Source organism: Patiria miniata, unplaced genomic scaffold (assembly GCF_015706575.1).
Source record: "Patiria miniata isolate m_02_andy unplaced genomic scaffold, ASM1570657v1 HiC_scaffold_9, whole genome shotgun sequence".
Classification (NCBI taxonomy): Eukaryota; Metazoa; Echinodermata; class Asteroidea; order Valvatida; family Asterinidae; genus Patiria; species Patiria miniata.
In genome coordinates, this window is record NW_024037076.1 from 24279725 (window position 1) to 24307592 (window position 27868).

Below are 27868 nucleotides of genomic sequence, written 5' to 3' on the forward strand. Positions count from 1 at the left end.
TGATGAAGGTTAAGAAGTTCTCTGCTACTCACACTGAAACAAGGCATGTTACGATCTCATAAAAAAAAAAAAAAATCGGACTTAAAAATTTTCATTCTAAGTTTAAACAAATTGCGTTTGAACTATTCCCCCATGCTTAAAAAGCTGTTCCTTCGCAGTTCGAAATAAAACGCGAAGGGTCTACTTCTACTCAATACGCATGCTCAGTTCAATTAGGCAACCTTCACCTCACTTGACCTCATCCGGTGCAGTCTGTTTGGTTTAGCAATGGTACCCGGCAGACTCAGTGCTTGTGTAACGCAAACAGCTAATTCGCGTACTAAATGCAATGTGGGAACCAGTGAAGGCGAGAAAGGGGAAAAAACATGGTGGTTTTGAAAGGCATCCCGAGAATTTTGTCGCCGGAACTTTTGCTCGCCCTGGCCCAAATGGGCCACGGAGATGAGATTGGTGAGTAGATTGAGAAACTCAGCATTGAATTTTGTTGCTCCGAGTGTTGACGTTTTCCTGACATGTTTGGGATTGACTTCGCGCGAGGTCTTAATAAAAGTGGTCTTCGACTTCGGACTTCGAGTTCGACTTCACGGTTTGCTGTCAAACTCAAATGCGGTTTTGTATACAACTTAAACGGAAAGAATGGTGCCTTTTGACGCCACATTTTCATCATCCTACATCATCTCAATTAAAGCCAGCCAGTCATTGCAAAAATATTGAAGAGACATGAATCTAGGACTGATAAATGTTCCCAATTTTGTTTGGAAACACTTTGAAAATATTCTTGACTCTCCATAGACTTTGTACACAAGCAACAAGTACAACCGCTTAACATGTTGAAGTTACTCCTAGAACTATGAGGCTCCACGTAGTGGAGCCTCATAGGTTCAGAACCCCGCAAAATTGTTGTCAGCACAAAACACTAATTAAGTACAAAAACGTCCATCCCAACCAAGCCGTTTCCCACAGAACCGCTGCACAGTTTGCCCCTAAACTCCGTACAATACCTCATGACATACTCACGCTATGTGCACCCAACAAACATCGGTGGATTCTGTCGGTTTTTTGCAAAAATGATGGAAAATATGCCCTTTCCGCACTGAGCCAACCTAACACTTGAAATTTGCACGCGCGCAGAATGATCGCAGTCATTACCTCTACTCTTACCCCCTCCTTTCCTTAATATCTATTTATCAATCAGTCGCTCACTTCTTCGAGATTCGAACCTCGAATGCTTGCTTGATACACGAGTCTCTTAACCGCTAGGCCGCACACGATCGCTGTTGCAATGATTAATCTTTGGACGTATTTGAAGTATTCATTGAAATAAACTAAATATTCATGAGAAAATAAATATTCATAATGACGTATTGCACTATCATTGGCCGGCTCATGCGACGTCTCATGCGACGTCATGGTTATCGATGTCATGCGTACAACGTACCGCTGTTCCAGACACTTCAATCAGTTTTGACCGGCTGCTTCAACTCAGATCTGCACTACATGTGCATGCAAAATGTGCTCCAAAAACACATTTTTACCAATTTTTTTTCGCATGTCCACTCTTTCCTGGATTCCTCTTGGTTGAAATCACAAGGTGAGGTGAAAATTTGGATGTTTGGCGGCAGGTAAGTGGAGTCCACTTACCTGCAGAATTTTTCCGCGATTGGCTATTTTAAGGCCCCTGTTTAGTTTTGATTGAACAGTCAAGGGTGTTTTTTGTTACGCATAATGACCTTTTCAACCTAGAGCAGACTTTTCTCAATTCTAATAAAAAGTTTCTTGGGGTAGAATTTAGAAATTCTGATTTTCCTACGCAGTTTACGGTTGGCCATGTTGGTGCCGTGCGATTTAGCACGCCTTTGCCTTCACGGTACATCACGCGGTGATCCCCATCTATATTTTCATGTTGCTTTTTCGTCAGTTACCCCCAAATTTCCTTCAAATATTCAAAACCCTGCCCTCTGTAAGACTTTGTTGCCAACTACATGTAGTTAGGTAGGTCAAATAATTTTAAAATGGATTTTGTTCCCTTATTCTAGGGAACCAGGCCCATAGATACGTACAGGATAGCAAAAAAACTCTAGTTACGACTAGTCTTTTGTTAATCATGCGTATATAAATAGAACCCGCAGGCAGTACGTACGTGAAAATCATATATTTGATCGAATATACGTGGTTATAGTGACTTCCTGGAAGTTTTCCGAATGATTTATTTCCGTCAGTTATTTTGGGAATTCGTCTTGACAGGGATTTGGGTAAAATTATTTTAGAAACCATTGAAAAATGTACAAATTTAGTCATTTAATTATAAGGCAAGTAAAAAAAAGAACCGCACCAATTGATTGCCCCCGCCCACATCCTTTTTTGAAGCAGCATCCTTTTTTTATTAAAATATCTTTTTTTCCCCAAAAAATCCATATTTGTGCTTAAAATCTTGGCACCATGCCATATTAAGTCGAACTTAGGTCACTTATGGGTCATTCCTAGCATGAGAAACTCCAGCTCCAATGCTCATTAAGAATTCGACAGAGCTGGAGGTCAATGTACATACATGTATATGTATGTATGTATTCTAATGACAGAGGCTGTGAAATTTTGCTTCAACACAGCCGCCGAAATCGTCATTTTTGTTCATATTTTAGTCAGTTTTGTTCTGTTTAAAGTAAATCCTTTGCTTCATGAATGATTCACGAAGCAAAGGATCGACTTGAAACAAAGCAAAACTGTCTAAATTATGGGAAAAAAATGATGATTTTGGCGGATGTGTTAAAGCCAAATATCACGCCCTCCACCATTTTTAGACCACTGGCTTGAACCTACATCAACCCACATGTATGTCAAATTCCTGATGAGCATTAGAGCTAAAGTTTCTCAAGCTACATACATACAACATGTAGGTCATTCAATGCCATTTCAACAGACCATGGGATGGCACCATACAGCCTGTCTCAAAAAAATCAATTTTTTTTTCAATATTAAATCTCAACATAAGTAAGTCGTTTTGAGCATCACATTAAAGAAAAAATACCAGGCTTTCCAATACTTTTTGTTTCATCTCATTTGCTTTTGTCAATCCAGAGATAACTCCACTGCGGAACTGCGGAACACAAAAATCGAGTTTGTGCCACTTTTTGGGTGTGAGCTTCAAGACAGCATGGCACAGTACTCGAAACAACTCTGCCCATGCATAAAAGTGGCACAAAATCGATTTTGGTGTATCGCACTAAATTGATTATATCTCTGAATTGACAAAAGCAAATAAGATCAAACAAACACTATTGGAAAGCCCAGTCTTTGTTCTTTAATATTATGCCAAGTAAGAATGACTTATTTTGAAATTTCATATTTAACCAATTTTTTTTCTGATTGTACCATTTTTTTTGAGACAGGCTGTATATGTCACAGATTTGATTGACACTGGTTGGAAAGGTTGTGTTTGTTGTGCTGTAGATGAGGTCAAAAGCAAACAATCAAATTGCTTTCCGTTGAGGTGTTACCGTTGCACAAAGTTCAATGAACTTTGCCCCAAAAAGGGGAAATCTGACTGGCCCATAGAATAATCGCTGACATTAAAGACCCATATCTTGAGATTGAAATTGATTTGGAAACTGAATTTTGATACATGGGTACAACTACTTTAGTAGGGCAGGAATATAGTAAATAATACCTATCATGCCTCGCACCTTAATTTTAGGGGGGAGGGGTAAAAAATGATCAGTCATAATGCGTCACATGCATTTTTTTCCAAATTTTGAAGACCCTTCATCTTGGAACTTTGCATTAACTTTTCTTTGTTTCAATTTTAATGTTATCTCTGACTACATGTACTAATATTGACATTTAGAGCAACATTTTGTAGAACTATGTCTTCTCTGATTTGGGTGACCCCCAATATGGCCCCAGCCAAAAATCAGTTTTAAAATTGGCCCAAAACCAGGGGGAAATCCTCATGTGGCTCAGATGGTATATTTTTCTAGGGTTTTTTTTTTAGGAAAGAGTGCATCTTCAAGATCTATCTTGTTAAAAACATTGGTGTGTATCTGGCATTTTAAAGGAAAATCAAAGCTGCAAAAACACCCCCAAAATGGGCGACAATGTGTGTGTTAGCAACACATTGTGCAGGCAATTTTGACTGACCCTAAATCAGCTCAGGAGAGTAAATGGACTCTTTTTTGGCTTATAAATGTTTATCTCAGTATGTACATGTATCTCTACCTAATGTTGGTCTAAACACTACATGTTCATCCACACATTATGTCCAAATTGTAGTGGGGAAGGGGGGGGTGGCCTTTAATACAATGTATGCCCCTTGTGTTGTGTGCTATCTCATACGGGTGTCTCATACAATTTGCCCTTTTTTTTGTAAAAGTTTGAAACATTTGATATTTGACATTGCTTTTGTTTGTTAAATATAACAATCATGACAAAATCACTTTTTGATAAGGGAATAAATGTGTGCTGGGCCAGAGTCTGGACGCTGATAACGATCCGAGCCAGCCAAAGGCGCATACCTTTTAGTTAAAAAAATAAAAAATAAATCCGTCCAGAAGTCAAAACAAGTCAATAATTATAAATTTCCAACTATTTTGTTCAAAAATTTACTTCACGTTTTTCAAAACACCCCTCTAGATGTGTTATTTGGTATGTCCCTCTCGCGAGTAGTCATAAACAACTCCTTATATGGAGATTGGCGCGTGCATTGCGCGTACTACACAATGTGGTGCAGAATGCAGCTGTGCCAGTGAAGTGTGAATTTAGGACTGTGAAATACTGACTCACTGGTCAGTACCAGACGCAGACAATTTCCTTGAATTCTTACCTGTTTTAGAATTCTACACCCAAGAACATAACACCTGAAGTTGGCTCAAACTTTGACTTGGAGCCCATAAAGTTACAAATTCATGACCTGTGATTTATAAAAAAAAAAAAAATTATAAATCAATGAAAGAGATGCACAACTTGTACCCACCAGAGCAGACTTATGTAGAAGAACGAATATAAACCCCAACTCTCCTAGACCCTTCAAAAGCACTTTGAGTTTTTTTGGGCTGGAATCAAGAATCGTATTGTATGAATTTGTCAAACCATTGAACTACTTTGTGCCAGGATTTATTTTTGAAAATTTTGATTTTCGCAAAATGCGAAATTTTTCAGCCAACTTCTGATATACAGCCTAACGCCACAAATACTGATTCGCGAGAGTCATTTCAACAGTATTTTTTTCAATATTTCTTGCCGAAACTTTGTATGTTTCAATACCCCGGGGTGTGCACTGGAGCATAAATTGTACAACAATAGGCCATGTACAATGGCCAATTCAAGATTAATTACACACGGTCCGCCTGTACAGACTACGGACTTTGTGTGTGTGTACAAAAGACATTAGGGATTAGCGACCTCCTGCTTACTAGTGCAGACGTTTTATGACTAGACCACTGAGCTTGCCGGGGTCGGTTGGCTGGTTTGATTTCTAAAATATAGCAGGGAGTACCGCAACCAAACTACAGTGTTTATAAAAACATATCGGTGAAGGGCAAACACATATAAAAATTTACATCTCCTCCATGCAAATTCGATCTTGTATTTTTGAGTAGTCCTTGTTTCAGAGTCTTTGTGAATGCAGTCTGGTTTTTGCTTGATCACTCAATTTCACTACAAGTGCCAGCAGACTAGTTACACATGTATGACGTGGCTAATGTGTACACATAGTACCGTATGTATGAGTAATGCTGTCTAAACTGTTAAGATTGTAACTGACAGTGTTAATGTTAATAAAGTTTTCAAATGTGGTTTGCGATTGATCAAATTCCGCACCTTTATTAATTACAAATGTCTAAAGTTCATCCCTTGAATGAGAGCGGAAGTTTGTAGCAGTGACACGTCATGGTGCGTCACTTTGTTTTTCTGCCTGCTAGCATCAGGTTATACTTGAGAAATTAATGCTTTCTATAGTACTCTTTAAGATGTTGACTGGATGTGTCATGATGTGTGGGCCTTCCTTCAGATCTCTGTCTTGTTCTTAATAATCGTTTTGATAAACATAGATTTGTCACTGGTTAAAAATAAAATATGTGTCATGCCGTGTGCACTGAGTTTCAAAAGATGCGGTCGCCATGGTTACCTGAGCATATTTAGATGAGCAGAATTGATCAAGTTGGTGATTCAGGTCTTTTTTTTTCCTGCCACTGCAGACTGAAGTGGAAAGAATTGAGAACTTGTGACTGGATTTCCCTTTGCAGTACTGCGTGTAATCAAGCCCCGATTATCCAATAGGCACAGTAGGCACTGTCCTAGGGCCTACGAAAAATTTGGAGGCCAACGAAAAAATCGAGGGCCTACGAAAATACCACAGTGTGGCATAAACACACGCACCCGCAAACGCACACAAGAAAAGTTCCTTTTTCACTGCCCCTAAACATAGAACTAGAGGACCAATGTTTGTTTGCTTTGTTCTGGTTATAATCACCAAGTTCTCAGAATCAAGGATTCAAGATGTAGACATCCATTCAGTGAAGAAAGGTAAATTAGACTGTGCATATCAATCTGGACATTGGTCATGCAATTATTGTACAAGTCAACAATGTGTTTTTAAGATTCCTTTTCCGTTTGGAGACCAGTTGGGGTGGAGGGGGTGGAGGGGGGGGGGGAAGGGGTGACCGCAGAATTCAAAGATAAAATACCTGTTCATACACCCACCTTTATCAGCCATGTCAGGTGTTTTTATTATTGTCAGTTTATTATTAACTTTTGTGTGTCTTATTTTACATGTACATGTATATTCACATTCCATTGGAGTCAAGTGGTGTCAGGTGTATTTCGAGTCGCCAATTCTGTTTGCCTGGTCTAACCTACTAGTGAATGGACGCTATATTTGTGAAAGATACTAGTATGTTTGTAATTCAATTGAGAGCTACCGGTACACAAGTACACGCCTTCATACACAGGCTGCTTAGCTGCAATCACTTTGAAGACCATGTCCAAAAATACATTGTTCCTCCTTTCAACTTTTGGTAGCATTGGCGTGAACTTTACTGTATTTGGGCAGTGGACAGAAAAAGAACAAAAAATTACTTTATATCCAGAAATGGGTGTACATTTGTACATGGACATTGTAACCGCAAGTGTTTAAATATTGATGTTGGCCGGGTGCTAATCAGAGGTCGCACTGCACTGTCATTAATCGACAGACGACGGTCGTGTTTTGGATCAATGAAAAAAAAAATATCCTCTTCATTGTTGTGGGACGTAAAACTTTGCGGTTGTGCTCTTTATAGAGTAAATACATATGTACTGTAGTGTGGGGGGTGAAGAATGGGCCTACGCCACATGTACATTGACACCCACGCCTACCGGTTGAATTCTGACGTCAGTGTTCAGCTGCGGCTCCGTGCGCCTTATTTGATTTTTGCGGAGGAAAGAATTTACCGTACTGTAAGAACGTAATCAAAAGCTGAGGATGTAGGTATAAACTGTACCAACACCAACACCATTTAATAGATTGACTTGTTCAGTTGTGTACATTTACATGCTAATCCTTCTGGTTATTCCTGCCAGTTAAGCCCATTTTGTGCCAAACCAATTACATTTGAAGCAATTTTAAATTCATGGAATATTTTGTACAAAATGAGTTAAGCTGTCTTTTCTTTTTGTGTTTTAGTAATTATCTAGAACTATGCAGATTCAGAATTTCCTACTGAGTTTGAAACAAGTTGCACTTAGAATTATAGGGGCCTATACAAGTTGGACTGAGTTGGTTGATGGAATTGTCATTTGAGTTGACCGGAATTTGTGTGCTAATTACTGGTAGAGGATGTGTTGTCCCCACTACAGAATATCCTGACAGGGTACGACATCGTACGGATGTTTTGAAATTAGAACGGGAGGCGATGTTTAAAAGGGAAATTACAAGGACACTGAGGTGGGGGATGTGGTTTATTTGAAAATTACTGCCACTAGCGGGGTTTTGATCCTTGTCAATATTTTTTCCATTTTGTTTTGTGTTGTTCCTTGCATTTTACCCCTGGTATTCTCATCTTCTGAAACCAGCAAAGGCAAACACTTCCTTGAACTATTGAACCAAAGAGTCAGAAGGGAGAGAAATCAAGAGGGCGTTCAGGAAAAATTGAGGGGGCAGGAAAAGTGACTTTGGAATGATCATACAGAATGCCAACATCTGCATTTTTATACATTATAGTGCCTTATTATTGTGCCTTAAAGTGACACTCTCTCTGCCTCATTGTGACCTTTAGTATGTACATGTACAATGTACTCTTTTGGCCAACTCTTTACTTCAGGCCAACTCTCCGACAGTTGTTAGTCGTCATAAAATATGGGTAGCGTAGGACAGGATTACAGGAAACCTATTGGCAAAATATTCCAGGCAAAACAATGATAGAGGTGATATTGACACCGGTACTGTTTGTATTCGTGATGAAAACAAGTGGCTGGCTATGCACTTTCAGTGAACTCTACAGGAAATGGACTACTGTCTCCCCCCCCCCTTTAAAAAGAAAAAGAATTAATTGAAACCATTTCCCAATCCCAGCACAGATTGAAATTTCCGTTTATGGTCTTATTGGTTTTATGGTTTTAGTTATTTTATTCCTGTTTATGGTGTTACCGGTAGTTAGTCCAAAATTTATGCAAGACAATGGGTTCACGGGACACAAGGAATCTAGATTCATGATGTCATCTCGTACTGCCGATGTCATCTCGTGCTAGCGGTGTTAGCGTGACTGCCATGGTGACCAAGGATTGTTGACATCATTAATTGATTGATTGTGGCCATGATGTGGGCGTATATGATGGGAAATTACGTAGTCAATTTTTTTGTTTGTTTAAATTGAACGTGGAGGCAAAGTAATTGTTTACAGTCACTACCAAAACAAACAGGAGATGAACAGGTATCCACTCTCGGTTATATTTTTTCAAAAGACAAATGTACATTAATTAATTGAAATCTTTCCGTTCACATCCTCTGTGTTCCATTGTATAGGGTTGTACATCACGCATCTTAAAAGGCTGAAAGAGAAAAATAGCTTTACTCTCAAGTTATAAAAAAAAATCCTCTAAAGGCCTGTCTGAAACAGCCATTTTCACATCTGACCGTGATTACCATTTATCAACCTATTCATAAGATGGAATTTTGCGTTGGGGTGAGTGTAAATCAATACTAGGTTTTTGCCCTTCAAAGACGTATAAACACTGTATATTCAGTGTGTAACCTCCTGAGTGATAGTTGGAAAAATCACTCGGGTGGGACTCGAACCCACGACCTCCTGCTTTCTAGAGCAGAGGTCTTATCACTCGACCACCAAAATTGGTTGGCTAGTTTGAATCTGAAATTTATCAACCTGTCATCGAGCAATGTGTTTCTGACAACTTCTGGTGAAACGATAAATCATATGAGTCTGCTCTTGCTAAATGTATGGCCTCATACGAATCCCCCTAACAACCACATGTCACAAGATTCTCCTCCTTAACCTGTATTGTATTTCTCTGTTTGCCAATTTCCCAATTAAACAACCTAAAGCCCCTCTTTACAGGTGTACTACAGGTGTACTATTGTTGTCCCATTGTCTGTGGCCACTTCACTGATGTTGTCATTTCTTTTCACGGAGCTCTCCTGTCTTTGTGCTTCGGTGATGTTGCATGTAGTATTGAGACCGGGCATAAAGCCACCAGTGTTCTCAGGACTTATCCCTTGTTTGGTGTTGGCCTGCCCATGTGTGTGTCCCCTTTCTTCAGGAAGTTGCCGGTTTTTTTCTTAATTGATGAATCAGTTTCGTTTTTATATTTGACAAGGGCAGCGTTAAGGATGAAGTAACCACAAAGTTGTGGCTTAGCTGAATGGGAGGTAAACTTCTTGGTGGCCTCTTTGAGTGAAGGAAGTGACAACTTTGTATAAAAGAGAGGAGACAGGGGATTCTTTATAATCACTGAGACCCCCCCCCCCCAAAAAAAAATGGTTTCGCGGGAGTTGTATGGAAGCATTTAATCAGGAAAGTTGGGAAGAGAGGAAAGTTGGAAGTGAGGGGATTTTCTCTACAGAATTTAGTTTTAGTTTTTGTACTGATGTGATTATGCTAGAGCTCCCAACACCATTTTATTGCAGACTTTTGCTTAAAGGTAATCCTACAACATTTGCAAACATCAAAACACAAAACTACCAAATTATTGTGAAATACCTTACTTGACTGTAAGTGCATAATAGTCTCAAGCATCCTGTGATATCTTGGCACCTGGTGTGCTGTCATTTTCAAGAATAGTGGAATTTTTGGATCAATTTCCAACGATGGTCGGACAACCATAATTGGAAAAACCTAACTTTTTTTCAATACTGTCCCCAGTTTACCAAATTTAGTTAGTTCACATTTGGTTTGCATTTACACATCCGCAAAGTCGCAAACGGGTGTCAGCCAGCTAGTCTGGTTCATTGTCCTAACAATTCCCCGATGTCTACAAATTGCCTCGATTTGTCTGAAGTAGGGTCAGGGAACTAGGCTACAGGAACAGCATTTTGTTCTTGTTTTTATCCCCCAGTATCTATGAACACAAAACTTTACACAGGGCAGTCCAACAATATTTGCTATAACACACTAACCCCGAAATTCATTCATTTCTGAAAATTAAAGCAAAAGCAAATATTTCCTTTAAGAAAATGTATACAAAAAACACATATTCAGTTTTTAAATCTCCGTCAAAATTGATGTTAGCTGAGAAGGCTACATGTATGTCCCAGTGACATCTGTTGTTTGTGTTTGAAATTTTATTTCTCTTTATTTAATTATTTTTCCTCATCGTTTACAGTCCTGGCTGATGCTAATTTTCCATCCAGTGGCGTGTGCAGAGCTGGACCCCGTGAGATCAGGGCAGACGGTAAGTAAACCAATCATGTTTGAAATCAACTTAGTTTGAATTGGTACTGAAAACATCACCCCCTCGTTATTGTGGAATTTACATAAAGAAAGAATTTCAAACCCTACACCATTGAGAGTTTGCAAAGTTAAGTGGTAAATGACATTTTTAAAATTCCGTACATTTCAGTGAATTCTTTGAATGGAGGATTAGACAAGAGAAATTTATCTTCTTGTAATAGTGATACATTAAAGGTCATCTGAAAATTTGGGGAAATTTTCAGTGTGTTTGTCACAAATTCTGTTATCAGAATTGTGGTTTCTCTTATTTCCCTCTCCTAACATAATTAATTATTTGAATATTTGCCTGAAATGCTCATCTAGACAATGTCAATTCTTGAAATTGGACACCTTCAATGAATATTCCATGAAGAGTGATTGATGGGGATTTTCCCTTTCTGTTTTTGAGGTTTCCTTTGTTTTTTATTGACAAATTGTCATTTTTCCCATATTTCTGTGAATGAATTCATCCTGTTTTCTGGATCTTTGCTTTCAGGTCATGGCATTCCTGAGCTTTTGGAGGCGGTGTTACAACTCTTCCCATTAGACGCATTTGTACCAGCGCCGGTAAGAAAAAAATAAACACATCAACACAATCAGTTTCCTTATTTGTTTCGGACTCAAACTTCCTGCTTTGTTAATTTGAAATCGTTTTGGGGGGACAATTGACCGTTTAAATGTATAGTCTGATTTGCTAATGGTTAGACAAATTAATAATCATCCTACATTGTATTTAAAGAAAAAGGTATTGGTTCCTGCTTCTTTATTTTGATATTTAAAGAAAGACATCTTCAGTAGACTGACATATAATTTGTCTTTTTTTTGGGGGGGGGGGGGGCTTAGCAAAAATGTAAAATTGTAATATCTTTTGTTTCTTATGATTCAAAGACGTGGGTTTATTCAAGGACTTGAGCTTACCGGTACGTACCGGCATTAGGATAATGAAGTTTTAAGATTTCTTTACATTATGCCCTTTACACAAAGATCTGTGGTTTTCATATGACGGAAATGGGCATACATTGTATGTAGGCCTACATGTACTTGTGATGGAAATATCTTTTCTTTGTTTTCCTTATTCGTTATGTACATTGTGTGTAGTTTCACTTTTGCAAGTCAACATTTTTTAGAGGTCACACATCTTTAGTGAAAAATATGTGGAATGCTAGGAATGGACGTTATCTCCGGATCCCTCTTTAGAATAAAAAATTATGTTTTGTTTCGGAAGACTTCCGTTCCTCATTCAACACCACTGCTTGTCTTGATAATCTGATGCCTTGTTAGGTTACTTTCTTCAAAAGAAAGTTATTCCTGTCAGCCATAACATTCCCTTGTTCTTTTGACTCAAACATACTGTGCAACAACCACAAAAATGTACACGCAATAACCATTGTGAGTGACACCAGGTTACATCAAATATCAAATGCCGAAGAAGATAAAAGAAGCCCCACAACTCCAATAGCCCAGTTTGTCCAATGTGTTGAACCTGCTGAAACCACCCCTGGGTGTCTCAGCATGCTTGTCATTGTTCCCAGCCCTTTCAAAGTCTTGTTCCTTTTCTCCTGTCTTGTTCTGTAGTTTGACTTCAACTCATTGTGTTTTGTGTGTGGTGAGTAGGGGGGGGGGGGGAGTGTCTCAGAGTGTAACTGTAAGACACTGATATCTTGCACAATTTGCCGAACCCACAATAAGTAGTATTAACAAGGTACTCCTTTGTTGTTTTTGTCAAGTCACTGCTGGGTCTCTTTGAAGTGCCGTTTTCACTTTCAGAAAGAAGTGTGCCGAAACTATAAGAAAGAGGATAAAGGTTCAATACATACATAGCTCAATTTCAAAGAGGTATATGAACACACAGCTAGGTTTATTCTGCAGATCCAATATCTCTTTTCAGCCGTGTTGGATCTCAGGATAGGGTGAAAGTTTACCGGTCGTAAATTGCATGAATGAGTTTTTGAGAGGCCCATTATTCATTTAGGATGATTTGGTTCCAATTTGGCAAGGGGATCCAGTATACCCTGACCCTTAAGGCTATTTCATTATCACCTCCGTAGTCGGTGGGTGAAAGGAAAAAATTACCAATGCTATTCTTCACCCTCTGGCCCACCCTGGTTACTCCACGGGTAGTGCCTAGCAGCACGGTTCCCGGCAATTACACCAAGCCATCAAGGTTCAATCCCCATCATATCACAGGTTCCACTATTAAACTATCAGGTGGCGGTATTCTGTGACGGAATTTTTCAGCCTGGCATTTACAAGTGTACACAGCAATAGTCATTTAGCTATTGACCCAGAACAAACATGAACAAGGGGAGTGGGGGAACATAATACACCCACAAGTTCCAGTCTCATGGTCGGAAGTTGGGAATTCTTGAAGTTACAAAGCAATTGAATGCTACATAAATCAAACAGAGCAAGCCCAATTTGAGTCCAGGAGTTCAATAGATAATCATTGTGGTTTTGCATACATACATGTACATGTATGCAAGAAAGGAAATGGCAACATATTTGCTGACACCCCCTCGCTGCCTCTCCCACCCCCCATGAAAACCACAGCATCGTTGGAAAGAAAAAGTAGTGTCGGTTGGCAATAACTTTCCAATGACGTACGGTACTGTCCTACATACCTGCTAGATGTAAAGCAGCATTATAAAAATGACAGAGACTTCATTATTACTTGTTTATTCTGGCCTCCCAGAGACTGGAATTTATCAATTTTGTAAGTGGGACGCGCATGCCTGACATACCTGACGCTTGTCGGCAAAATAAAGTTGTCACATGATATTTTGATGGCCTTCTATATTTAGGATTGGTTACTTTTATTGTTCTACCGTGGCATACTTCACATCCGGGACCGATTTCGTGAAGCTGCTCAATGCAGAACAAGTTTAATTGCTTAGCACTAGAAATATCTGCTCAGTGAAAGCAAGTTGTCAGCCATATTGTGGTGGTATGTGCAGTGCTTAAAATTAATTTTAGAGCAAATTAATAAGCTTAATTTGCCTTCCCCAATAGACCGATTCAATAACCAGTTCACGTCGGATGACTCGTATGTACAGGCAAAAGGGTTTGCGGTATTCGGAATGAATGATAGAGAGACCGGAAGTTCTGTTTACATTGTGTGCTTTTTCAGTTATCAATATGCAAGATTCCTTCCTAATTGGTTGGCATGAAGAAATATGGGAGACGTGAAATTGATTTTATGAGGAGGTAAATGGCAATGGAAATATGCTTCAACTTTTGTTGTTGTTGAAATAAACTAAAGGAAAGAAAACTATTACGTTTTCATCAGCCAGACTTGTTTGTATACATTGGCTGTTAAAAAAGTGTCAGGGCGATACAATATCCCTAACTAACGTGTTGGTCGTCAATCACGTCCTCAATCAGCAAGCAGGGAGGTTGCGAAAGTCCCCTGGAATTCCCTGCATACCACTTGCTCAACATATCCCCTTGTCTAAGTAATTACTTCCGATATGCCCCCTTATTGGATTGGAGTGGGTGATTGTCAAGGGCTTTTTCCCCTCCCAGTTTGATTGATGGGGCAGTGTGATCGAGGTTGTTTCATTTAGTGGCAGGACAAAATAGTCCTGGGTGGAATGACCTGGGGGGGGGGGGGGAGGTGGTAAAGGGCGGGCTTTTGAGGAAAAAAAGGGGGGCATTTGAGGGGTAAAACAAGCTTGGAGTGGGGTTGCTAATAAATCACGCTTTACTACAATCTTAGATCTGAATTAAGTTCTTTGCAAAGCAGTGAGCTATTTTGCACACCGAGGCCAAGCCCAAACAAGATGTCTGGATTCATGTCCGAGTCCCACTGTTTGATTTAGAGTCCATGGGATTGGGAATTGGGCTCACTTCTGAGACATGCTCAAGTTTGACTCCCAAGTGATGCATGACAAGACTCTGTAGAAAGTTGGAGAACATTTTAATCAAACAACGAGCTCAAGTTGATGGCTACATTGCCACAAATGGCTCACTCGTAAATGCCCACGCTTGTATGTTGGTTTAATACGAGTGCAGTGTCGACGAACCACAAACAATAATACAGACATCTCAGGTGACCCTTGTTAACCCTCATGTATGATGTTCACTGCCAAGTATCATGACTGTATTGTTTACAGTTCATTCATCTTTGGAACTTGTAATCCAGTAGGAATCCAGGAAACAGTCTGTGCAATGGGTCATCACCTCCACAACCCCCATTCAGGAAATTGGTGTCACGCGCTATGTTATCAGTTGGTTATAGCATCTTCATCGATGGGGATATCTGTGTTTACTGAGTCCAGTCACGTAGTAGTTTCAGAAATAACTTCAGCTTAAACATGTTTTTATTTTTTTCAGATATGACTGTTGGGTATCTCAACAAAAGTGTCTGTTAAATCACATTTCCGTATTTTTGCAACCATACATGTACATGTACATATAAAAATCAATTATACGCACATAATGTGTATACTTGCAGTCTGTCTTAAGGTTATATACAATGTAACCAGACTTCAAATGCATTTTGTTTCCATAAAATTTGACAAGGCAGTGCAGAATCCATGGTAGTATAAGCGTACTGGTACATTATACGTATACATTATGAAACGTTACATTGTACATGTACGGTAATTTGATTTGATTAATTACTACTTGTACCTGAGTGCCAAAACTAAACTTTGCTCTCTGTCATTAAAACCTAAAGGATGTACCATGCACACTTGACCTAGAGAAAACAAATTAGCTTTGGGGAAAAACTCTCCACTCACTAAGAAATAATATGATTGGAAATCTGGAACCACTACCCTCCCCCCCCCCCCTCATAGGGACAAGAAAAGCCCAACCCCCATCACGTACATTACGTATGATGAAGACCTGTACGAAATTCAAATCCGGGTCATTGGGACGAGGGGAATGTCAAGCCATGCCCCCAGCTCCTGATGTCTCAAACAGCCTGCTTACTGCTAGTAGTAATACCAACCATGTACAGATTAAGGATTTTATTTTGGTCTAATCCATACCAAAATGATCAAGGTCGTTTAATGCAGAGTGACAGCGTGGAATGTTTTGTTGGATTGATTTAATTCTTGGCTCTGCAATTCTGGTGGTTTGTTCATTTTTAGTTGCAAAACGTACGGTACATGTACCGGTACACCGTTCATTATCAACGAGTCAATTTCAAAGTTGTCTTTTAACCTTTTACGTACAGATTCATGCTGTTACATGTAAAAGCTACCCTCCATCCATCAGAACTTTACTCTCATATTTGTAATTTTTCATGGATTTAGGAAGGTTCCTAAAAAAATACACTTAAATTCAGTCATAATGGAAGAATTATGTACATTTATCGTGCATGTGAAAACAGTTTTGGAAATAGAGCTGAAATGAGAATGGTCCAGAGAAATATTATGTCTGTTGGAATTAAGTTTTTGGGAAGAGAGCTAAAATGAAAATAGTGCAGAGGGACAAAAAAATCAAGAATGCCAAGAACAGAGCAGTTGGATGACTGTGCATTACGAGATTCAGCAAAACAATGGAAATTCAAGGTTTGAATTGAAAAAAAAGCTGCCACGTGCCTTTTGTGTTTTCCGCTGTTTGACATTGTCAACCCATGGGTGCGGGGAAAATACCACAAAAAAGGAAGTCTTTTTATGTGAAAATAAGTGAAGATTCTTTAACCAAGGAAAATCAGATTGTAATTCCGGTAACTGGTACTACAGCTACATGTATAACCCACCACACACATAAATTAAAACTTGACAGGCATTGTGAAACACACCATTATTGTGCCACATCTGGACCTCACAATGGGAACAAAAAGATTCCCCACGTGCGCTTGGAAGGGTTCAGCCCACGTGTTGTATTCAGGAAGCCCAGGTTTGAAAAAAAAGCAAATTCCACCGATATTTTGGGCCCTTTGATCCAAGGAATTCCTTTTGTATTAGCGTTATTGTGAGGTTTGGTTTTGCTTGATGAGTCGGATGTTTTCAAGCCCTGATATCTTTTCTTCCTTCTCCGCTTGACCTGGCGAGAGATATTTATGAGAGTTCTGGGCCTTTCGGCAAAATTCTTTACTTTATAATTATACATGTACGGGCTGAAAATGCTTAAATTATCTCAGCCAATTCTCTAAAATTTCACTAGTTCACACATTACATGAATACATGCGACAGTACATTCTGTGCATTCTGTAGGAATAAAGTGCCTGTTCGCTTATTGGGTATTTTCTATATCAGTGTATTCCAATATGATGGATCTGTGACCATAATTTTTTTTTATTTTTAAATTACCGCCTTTTTTTTTTTTTTGAAAGAAAGAACCTTGAAACTTTAAGAAGACTTGGGAACATGTACAATGTAGGAAAAACCATGCGTAAGATTGCTATTTGAAGAGGAAAAATCAGATCGTGTCAATCATGAAATGCAAAAAAAGATAATAAATTTATAACTGATTTGGCAAAGTCTACTTTCATCCAAATCAGACACACGGAGATTCCCTTTTTGCAAAGAAAAAAAAAGAAAAGAAAGAAAATAGGACAGAGGTGGCTTGTGATTGGGAGGTGGTCAGGAAAATTACATAAGGGGAAGATGGGGAATATCCCTACTTCTAAATCCAAAATAAATCTGTCCTCAAAATATTGGGGGGAAAATAAATAATTTCATATCATTGTGTTTGTAACTTGAACTAGACGGATGTCCCAGTGTTGATGTTTTGTTGTCATTGTGGTTGTGACACCGTATACCCACGGGGTTTTATGTGGATGACCTTCGTACCAGGGATGTCAATTTTTGGAGGGATATTACACAATTTAGTGTTAGCGGTACTTCGCCTCTGTTGACACTCCCGGCTAGCAGTCGTTGCTGAGCATCCTAACGTTGGCATGTTGCCAAGGGATTGTCGGTGCCACTATGGACAGGTGTTTTCATTGTACGGAATGGCAGTGGGACACGCCTTTAGCTTACACTCCACTTTTTTATGAATGGGAAGAAAGGGTGAAAAAAAATTCCATTGCGTTCAACTCGTGCTGGAGGCCCCCCCCCCCCTTCTTATTTGAGGAGTGACCTCCAATTTATATCAACAGACATCAGGACCTTTCGGCGTGTCGCCAGTCGCTATCGCTAACCACCACAAGGTATTTGTCCGGAAGCCATGATGTTAGCACGCCCCTCTAAACTCAAGTTCCCTGGGGTGATTTATTAATGGTTTACGTTTGGCCTACTGTTAACTGTTCAATGGATAAATGATAGGGGGATTGTGTAAAGAGTCTGGCAGTAATACCACTTGGCCACCGTTATGTGTAATCGGGTCTTGGGAGTCAATGGGCATCAGGGCTATTATTAAAACGGAAGTGATTTCTTTTTTATGTCCCGCACTTATTGGGTATTAACCACGGTCGATTAATTAGGTATGAACAGGGGCATGCTATCCGGCCTGACAATAGGAAGGTCTGTGATGACGTGTGAAGGGGGATCAGTCCCAAAATGAAAGCACTCTCCCTACACAAAAGTCTTTTTACGTCTGGCGCAGTGTCAACAAAGGAGAATAAGATTGTACAAGACAGCGGCGCCCAGTGAAAGTAAAAGTTTGTTTAGGGTTTTAGCATTGTTACCCCTAGAACAATCCACCCATTCACTTTGATCCTTAAGCCGCCTGTAGGCGGCTCACCGATTCGTAATTTTTTTCTTCTAATCTGATTGCACAGAGATTCCCCAAGTGAGGAATCCTTATAATTGACCGTACTTGGTTGTTCAGATCACACAAAAAACATAAAGGTTCACTGTTTGAAAGTTTTGTGTCATTAGGAGTCAGCCTGTGTCACGGGTTTGATTTTTGGTTCCACCCGAAAAAACCATAGGAACAGTAACAATATTTGGAATTCAGCTGTGATGCCTGCAGCAGGAGGCAGTGGCGTAGCCAGGATTTTTTTCAGTGGGGGCCCGGGGAGGGAGGGGGGGGGGGGGCGCACCAGCATGTTATGAGGGGGTACCAAGGGCAGACCATGGAGAATGTGTTTTATTTCTCCATGGGCAGACCCAACAACATTTCTCCCAAATTTGCAGGCCACTTCAAGTGCTACAAATTCGAAGGGGGGGGGGGGGGGCCTGGACCTTTGATGCTAGAGGGTGCTTTTTTTTTCTTAGGCCTGTCAATTTATTCACATTTCATCAAGCCCTACGGTTAAGGGAAGTCAAAAATAGTCATCTAGATTTCTCTTCATTTTTGTAACTAAAAAAAAAAGAAGGCTTTAAAAAGACACTTCCTTGGCAAACAGCAAATTTTGATATTTTTGGGTGGGGGGGGGGGATGTGCCCCCAAGGGCCCCCCTGGCTATGCCACTGGCAGATGATACATGTACTCTGATCTATTCTTCTAGTATCATGACTTCAGCGTGATCTTTACACTCTTTTTTTCGAGGAACGTGATTGTCACAGTTGACAAAGTACCTTTTCTAGCCCAACTTTCAACTATGAAGAAATATGAACCAGCACATAATCCAATAAATCTTTCTGCTTGTAGGTTTGATTGTACCACCTACTGTACACATGTTTGATAACAACTTCCCTCCTTCCAGAATGTCAGTTTCTATCTTAAAAGCTGTAATTTTGTTTTGATTAAAGGGAACGTACATCATTGGCCTTTGCTGTAATTTTCAGAAACAAACTATTTGGGGGGAATGGGGGGTTAGTATAATAGATCAAATATTGTTACACTGACATGTTTGAAGTTTTGCATTCGAAAATTCTGGAAAAACCAAGAAAAACAAAAATGTTCAAGTAGTCTGGTTCCCTGACTCCACTTAAGATGAAATGGATCAAAAATGCTGGAAAATTGTAAGGTAAGGGAACCAGTCTAGCTGGCCTGCACCCATTCATGAACATCGAACCAATAGCAAACAACATTTGGAAAAAAAAAAAACAATGGTAAATATGGAGCAGTAGTTGAAAAAAAGTTAGGTTTTTTCAACGGTGGTCGGCCGACCACAGTTGGAAATGTATACAAAAGTACCATTTTTCTTGAAAATGACTTCACACCAGGTGCCCTAATTTTACAGGATGCTTTAGACTGTCATTTACCAACATCCTAGTAAGGTATTTCGTAACAACTGGGTAGTTTTATTTTTCGATGTTTGCAAATGTTGTATTTTCCCTTTAAAAAAAAATCAGGACAGGAGCAGTACATTGACTTGTACCGTACTTCCCTAAATGCCCTTTTCTCTTGTAACGTTTCGCCTGACCTACTTTACACCATAAGAAATGGGGATGGAACTTTACATCTGGGTGGTGCACGTTTTAAAGACCAGGATTTTGCCTTTCATCAGAGCAGTGCCATGAAAAAAACCACTGTGCATGTACTTTAACTTCAACAAGCTGAAAGTGCTTTTTATGAGAGACGTAATTTTGTAAGCGTGGCTGTATGTATGTACTGTACATGAAACTACTATTCAAGAGCAGACTATAAGATTGCTGGACTAACTCAACCCTGAACAAACCTGTCAACTCTATCAAGTGATTTTATTATTTGCAGAGTACAAAGTGCAATATTAAAAGCTACTGGAATGTAAAAATCTTTGTTAAAAATATACAAATTACATGTACGTATCAATGGCGGTGCCTGACTCTACAATTTTTTTTGGGGGGGGGGGGAATGAAGAAATATTTTTTTGGGGCAGTCAAATAAATACCTGATTTCCAAAAGCTGTACATTGTAGGCAAACTGTGTGCACAGAACCAAAATTAAAATTTGTTGTCAATGACATCAGAAGAATTATCTCTTTAGTAGACATATTGAAACAGTCGCACAAGTCACCACAAGCTATCACAAGTTAATCACAAGTTAATCACGAGACATTCCTTTGTCATTGTTCATCCCTTAACTTGTGACTCGACTTGTGAACTACAACATGTACATGTATCCTTTGATTGGACTTGTGATTGAATCTATTACATGCACATTTGTGGTGATTATATCACAGAACTTGATGGCTGTTTCTGCAGGTTTTCCCCAAAGTAGAGTTTTTCTTCATCTCTTTCAGGCAATGCTGATGGACTTGGTTCCGGAACACAAGAAAGAGAAGCTTCCAACACCAGTCTGGGATAAATATCAAACACTCTTGGATGCTGCAGAAGGCAAACATGTAAGAAGAAGACTCTTCTCATGAAATCTCTCAAACTTTCTAAATGTAGGTCGGGTTGTTATGAGGGTATTATTCGGATGAGCTACCTTGTATCTCGTTACCGTGGCTTATGAGGCTGAATAGGGAGCTTAGTTTTGCATGATGTGAGTAAAATCAGGTCGGGTGAAAAGAGTGGGCTCAGATATAGCAAAATTGAACAATTTGCCAAAATTGAACAAATTGAACAATTTGAACAATTTGCCACAACTATGTACGAAATGTTTTACATTGTAAATTATAGTGTAGAGGCATTTGCTGAAGCAGTACGTATGTACCTTGGAACAATTTGATTGCTGCATTTTAGTACAGTTTGGTTAAATTAATGGAAAGAATTTACGCGTACACATGTACACAGACTTTGTCCAAGCACATGTGTCTATGTATCAGACTGCTGTAATCATGCATACGTACATGTATTAACACTCCTGCTCTTTAAACAGTCACAGACAGTCAAAATGTCCATCCCCTTCCCCTGCTTATACTTTTAACACAGGCTAGTCACCAGCAGTCAGATCATATGTCAAGCAAGCACTCAGTCAACAGACCATGAACAGACAAAGCAGGTGGTGGGCACAGCTGGCTTTACAGTCAAAGCAAAGCTGTATCAAGTTATAAACAGTCACAGCCAGTCAATCCTGCGGTAGGCTGGGAATTCTTAACTGTTGGAAACAGTCACTTGATTGATTTTGACTGAAAAGACTACCTTGGCACAGAATGTATGTTTGCATGGTTAAGGAACTGTCAGTCAATTCATCATAACGTTATGCTTCTGTTACCATTTAAGTCCTGCCTTGCTCCATGGGGTGACTCGTAAAAAAAAATAACAGGGTGTCCAACTGTGAATTTGCCACTTTTGGCATTTCCCTTGGTCAGTTCTGAATGGAAGGATTGAATATAAATGTAATATCAGCCAGGTGTGGATTGATCTCTCACTTCCTGCCAAATTATCTCCCAATTGATGTCCCCTGCTCAAGTGGAAATGTACAGACACCACAAACATATTTGTGGTCGCTCATAAATAAAAAAAAACTGAAATTCCTCGCCGCTTTTAAACTGGCACCGTGGCCCATTATCATGCCCCACGTACTTTCAAAGTTTATTTTTGCCATCTGCTGATGAAGAGTGGCGGCTACAGTAGGAATTTATAGACTCTGATTTTTACGTGGGAGGATGGACAAAAGATAATATTTTAAGGACATTTATTATAATTCCTTTAAAAACAAATTCCACATACATTTGAAGCGGTTAGCATTTTTTATTGCATAACTTGTTGCCAGCCTCTCTACACTTGACATTATTTCCGTCTACATATTCCTACACATGTCAAATTTATGTAGTATTTGTTCCCTGCGTTAAATGTTAAATTTGGCGGACTGCCAAGGTCATATCCTAGTCAAGTGCCCAGGTTTCCTGATTCTGGATTGAGGAATCCTTTTGCTGCAATCCATTCATAAACTTTCCCTTCGTGCGGACCACATGCAGTACATGTATATTAATACTGGTAACTGTTATTGCACAAGGTCCAATATATTTGGTGTGATGTACATGCCGACCACATGCAGTATATTAAAGGGAATGTACATGTACATCATTGGCTTTTGCTGTAATTTTCAGAAATGAACTATTTGGGGGGTTAGTATAATAGATCAAATATTGTTGCACTGACATGTTTGACGTTTTGTGTTCGAAAATGTTGGAAAAACCAAGAAAAACAAAAATATTCAAGTAGTCTGGTTCCCTGACTCCACTAAAGATGAAATGGATCAAAAATACCGGAAAATTGTAAGGTAAGGGAACCAGTCTAGCTGTCCTGCACCCGTTCATGAACATGTTACCAATAGCTAGCAAAACAAATTTTAGACTAAAAAAAAATGGTAAATTTGGAGCAGTAATTGAAAAATAGTTAGGTTTTTCCAACGGTAGTCGGCCGACCAGCGTTGGAAATGTATACAAATATACCATTTTCTTGAAAATGGCTTCACACCAGGTGCCATAATTTTACATTATGCTTTAGACTGTCACTTACCAACATCCTAGTAATGTATTTCGTAACAACTTGGTAGTTTTATTTTACGATGTTTGCAAATGTATTTTCCTTTAATACTGGTAAGTTATTACTGCACAAGGTCCAATATGCCGGGTATTTGGTGTGATGTATTGGCGTTTGGATTTTGTTACATGTTCCTTTAAATTTTAGCATGCACATGTACCTTATGTACATGTACATAATGGGTCAGGACGCAGCTAGAGTTAATAGTCTTACTAATGTACTAGTGCCTAAAAAAACCCCAGAAATACATGTAGATGTGCATTTGTGTACTGACAAGGTTTTAAAACTACCAGTTCAAGGAGTTTTAGAAAACTGAGTTGGTATTGCGCCAATATTGTTGTCGTGATGTTCCCAATTCAAATTCTCTGGTTCAGAAGTCAATCATAATTTTCTTTAAAAAAATACCACTTGTTTACAAGCAGCGCATGAGGAAATAAAGTTCCCCAAATTTTTCCTGGATTGAAAGCTATTTGTTTACTTCTCACTGAATGAAATATTGCACGATTGGATTCATTTGCCAATTGTCCCCAACAGCTACAGTTGGTTGACCTTGCCTTTGTTCAACTTTGCGTCCTCGTGGTAATGAAGAAAAAGGACGCATTCTAAGCATACTTGTCAGTCAGCCGTGGGTTGAAATTCAATGAAGTTTTGTGAGGATTACGTAAAGGATCTGGATTACTTGTGCCTAGTCACTGTGTCAAGACTGTCGTAATTGATTTGTAACATTGTACATGCACAATAACTACGGACAAGAGAAAAATTCTTTGCATGACACGCACCGGTACATGTATGATCATTTGTGGGAGAATCCCGTGGTCTTTTTCATAATCAAAATTAGGGCTCAAATAAAATCATTTTCCTCTCCAGATTTCATAAGTTGGCATTTCTGACTGGTTTTCATTGGGCTTTACTGTTGCTTGTGTACATGACAATGCATTGGTACAGTGTACATGTTCCAGTACATGTATTTTTTTATCACAAAATATTTAAATTGATTGTAACGTAGCTTTAACAAAAAATTGTAGCTCTTCCCTGGAACTAGTGTACATGTTCATCTTTTCAAACCATGGACGAGAAATACCAGAGAACAAAAGAGAACAATATCGTCCCCCATTCCCAGCATACAATGTACGACTGCGATTGGGGTCGTGTACAAAACCTATGGGAGTTTTTTTGAGGGGAGGGGTGTTCAAAAGTCGACCTGTCTGATTTTTGGAAATAATTCTGCACATGTCTGACTTGTGTTTTAATGTTTCCATTTGTTAAGGTTAACATCGAAAAGATTGAGAGGTTTGCCTTCTATGAGAGAGCAAAGAAAGCCTTTGCTGTTGTAGCCACGGGGTAAGTGATGTAAGAAATCCAGGATAGGACAGAGTAAAACATACCAAAAAGCTGATATATCAAAAGCTCAAACTGACAATGCAGTTGTGGTTACGAGTACATTGTAATAACTAACAGGATACATGGATGCATGCAGCAGTACAAGTGAATCAAACAAATCATGCCTCCTCCCCCTGGACCCCTACTGCCCCCCCCCCCCTTCTCAACCCATTTCTGCTACCTCATGCTGAAAAATTGCATGGTTAAATGACTATATTTTGGCACTTAGAAAATCTTTATAAAGCTACATTTTAATTTATATAAACCTATTAAAAAACCTATATTGATCAAGAGGGGCTCTGTAAGGCGTGCGATTCCAAAAATCAGAGAATTGTTGATGGTCATTCGGACTTGTTTTTAGGTTACGTTGGGAAGTGTGTACTTTAGTTAGAATAGGGAAATACCCTTACATGCGAGGGCAGTAGAGGTCACAGAAAGATGCAGTGAAAGTAGGTCAGGTCCGATGAGCTTTTATCAGTTCTTGGTAATTCATCCATGCTATAATCGATAAGGAGAGATACAAACACAACCAGTCAAACAATCGGCTATTGGATATAGGTCAAAGACCTTCCAACAAGGTACCGGTCCTCACTTAGAGCCACTGCACCACAAGACTTGACCCAATGTAACCCCAGACTGGATGTCGGACAAACAGATAGCAGGTTCGGATCTGACAACACTTGCATGTGGTTCACTGCAACACTCCCCCCCCCCCCCCCCCCCACAAAATGACCGTTTGATACCCTTCCTCTATCATATCTGCATACAGTGGCTGTAAACATGCATTATATGCAAATTCCTAAACTAGGGTCTCTGTAATCGAGCAGTGGTTGTCCTAATACATTGTTGATTTTCTCGAGAGGTGGTTATAATGTGTCCCTTGCTGAATATCTAAAAAAAAAAAATATGTAAGTCAACATCCTAATCAGACTTTCTCTGAAGGCGACCCAAAACCACTGAGATCTTGATTGATGTGAATGGTTGGTTTTTGTCTGAGGCAGTAAATATAGAACCATGTATCCATGTCATTCTTAATCGGCCTCCCCCCAAGCATTTACAATTTTTCCCGTTGAGAGGTTGATCCCAAGTCTAGGGCCAATAACGATTGACTGACAGCCGTTACAACCTGCAAGGATGATAAGTTTTGACAAGAAGTAGTTGTGTATTGTTAAACCGGGTCCCACCGGAACAATTGTTGGTATTTTTGGTCAAAAAAAGAATAACAGGTTGTTTATAACTGCTACTCTCAAAATCAAACAAACATGTCAAATTGTTCACCTCTATTAAATATCCCCAGAGAGTGACGGGCTTACTTTGGAAGGTCAAACAAAATTGAAATATTTTATAATGTCTGTTGATGTTAGTCAACAATGGTTAGACTGGAGGACCTCTTAACACTTTCACCCTGTGGAGGTGAGGTAACCCATCAACAACACAATAATAAGACCCTGAAATTCCTGGGATTTTTCCAATTGTTGGAAGGGGGGGTTGGGGGGTTGGAATGACTCATCGATATGTCATTTTTAATATGTTTATTTGTCAATCAGTGTTCTGAAACAAATAAGGACAGAAATGAATAATTGTACTCGTATTCCATTATGTGAATTGACATTCTCCTCTCAGTCGTAAACAGTCAAGACATAAATGTGAAGGCAAGGGCAGATCAAGAATCATTTGGAGGGGGGGGGGACATGGCTTCTGTTGCTTCCCCCCCCCCCATCCGCCAATGTGTGAAGTGATGTTGTAATGCAGTTTCCATTGTGCAACTTCACACTCAATTGCAATTTCTTTAACTACTTTATTCAACAATTTTCATTAACTTTCAATCCTACCATTTTTTTTTACATTTTTTTAAATTAAAATGCAAAGATATAAAAACTGAAATTTGTTGTCCTGATTCAGGTGCCATATTTAATACGGACCATCTTTACACTTTTCAGTGATATTTGAACAATTTTAGTTTAAAACCCCTCTCGGAATTGCTATTAATCGGTATTTTTCCCCCTTTTTTTTTTCACAGTGAGGAGGCATTGTATGGCAACCTCATTCTGAAGAAAGGGGTCATATCCTCAGGTCAGTGATCTTTGACCTCTACGGCGGCTCCATAGTTAAAGCCAGCATTTTTGCCAATCGTCCAATCAAGAGGGAGGGAGAGAATTGATTAGCCCTGCTCAGTGTGAATGAGAACAAGAACGAGATCAGTTTCTTGGAGAGATGCAAAGGCAGTGATTTTCCTTGGCAAATTAGAAAGGGTGCTAGATACAACAAACGACGCTTTTGATGTGCGGTAGCAAGTGGATTATCAGCAATTAATTTTCTTGGTCTGATAAGAAGGTGTTTTAACTTGAATATCAGAACAATATTGAAAATGCTTCCAATTTGAAGGGAATTAGAGAATCAGAATGTCTAAAGTTTACATATGCTTTTCCATTGACCTAATTTTTGAGAAAAATACTTTTGTACAGCTGTATTTTTTAAAAGGTCTACATTATTTAAGGTGGAATTTTACATTTACTGAAAAGAAGTTCTTTCAGTTGACACAAAAAAATTAACTCGTGTGTAACCATTTACATTTCATTAAAAAACAATTTGTGTCAAGTACATGTATGGACCAATTTCCTGAGGATAAATTGTGATGTCATTTGAGCTTCTGGGTAGGATATCCTATAATTTCCGATTCAAATTGACAGAACACTTTCCTCTTGGTCCTTTTTCCTGAATCAGAATTCAAGGTTGAATTACACAAAATTTGAAAAGTAGTTTTTAATTTCACCCTGAAAGAATATATGCAATATGTAATACGTGCACCTTGTAGCGACATGTACAACTGTCTTCGTCTGAAGATTTTGAAGAAGAATATTTAAACTTAAAATTGGTTTAATAAGAACATTTTGTTACTGCAGCAAAATATTCACAAGTATGAGTGAAACGTGGCCAGAGTTGAATGGCCTCAGAAATCTCATTGCACCTGTTTGTGTCATTTCTTAGCCCGGGCCCAACCCAGCCAATTGTGGTCGATTATTATAGGGAGAGAGAGATCAGTGTTAATTGTTGGAGATTTTGAAGGAGGAGTGGTCGGGAATTATATTGACTCCTGCAGTCTCATATGATATTGCTTAAGATGCACGTTATTATTTAGGTTGTTCCATTTTTTTGGCCTGAAGGCAATAAAATACTCTCTGTTTGCTCTGTAATAGTATATGGCGGTTTTTGTGAACCCGGCAATATGGTTTAGATCATCTGAAATCACTTAAAGACAAGTGGACATGTGTGCATTCAGCAGGTGTGGTGTTTGTACCTGTGACGATATGCCACAGAAGGAGAGCGGCGTTTTCCTTTGAGGTTCTGATAGGCTGGGGACCGACCTCACCTAGGTGA

The 27868-nt window shown here is 39.2% G+C and overlaps 1 protein-coding gene across 1 annotated transcript; it reads left to right on the forward strand.

Annotated features, from left to right (window-relative positions):
* Positions 1-318: 318 nt before the first annotated feature.
* Positions 319-27689, forward strand: LOC119720269 (fucose mutarotase-like). Its single transcript, XM_038189898.1, has 6 exons — positions 319-450; positions 10807-10875; positions 11410-11480; positions 20920-21021; positions 24378-24451; positions 26511-27689. The coding sequence occupies exons 1-6, from the start codon at positions 366-368 to the stop codon at positions 26569-26571; spliced, it is 462 nt and encodes a 153-aa protein (XP_038045826.1). The 5' UTR covers positions 319-365; the 3' UTR covers positions 26572-27689.
* The last annotated feature ends 179 nt before the right edge of the window (positions 27690-27868 follow it).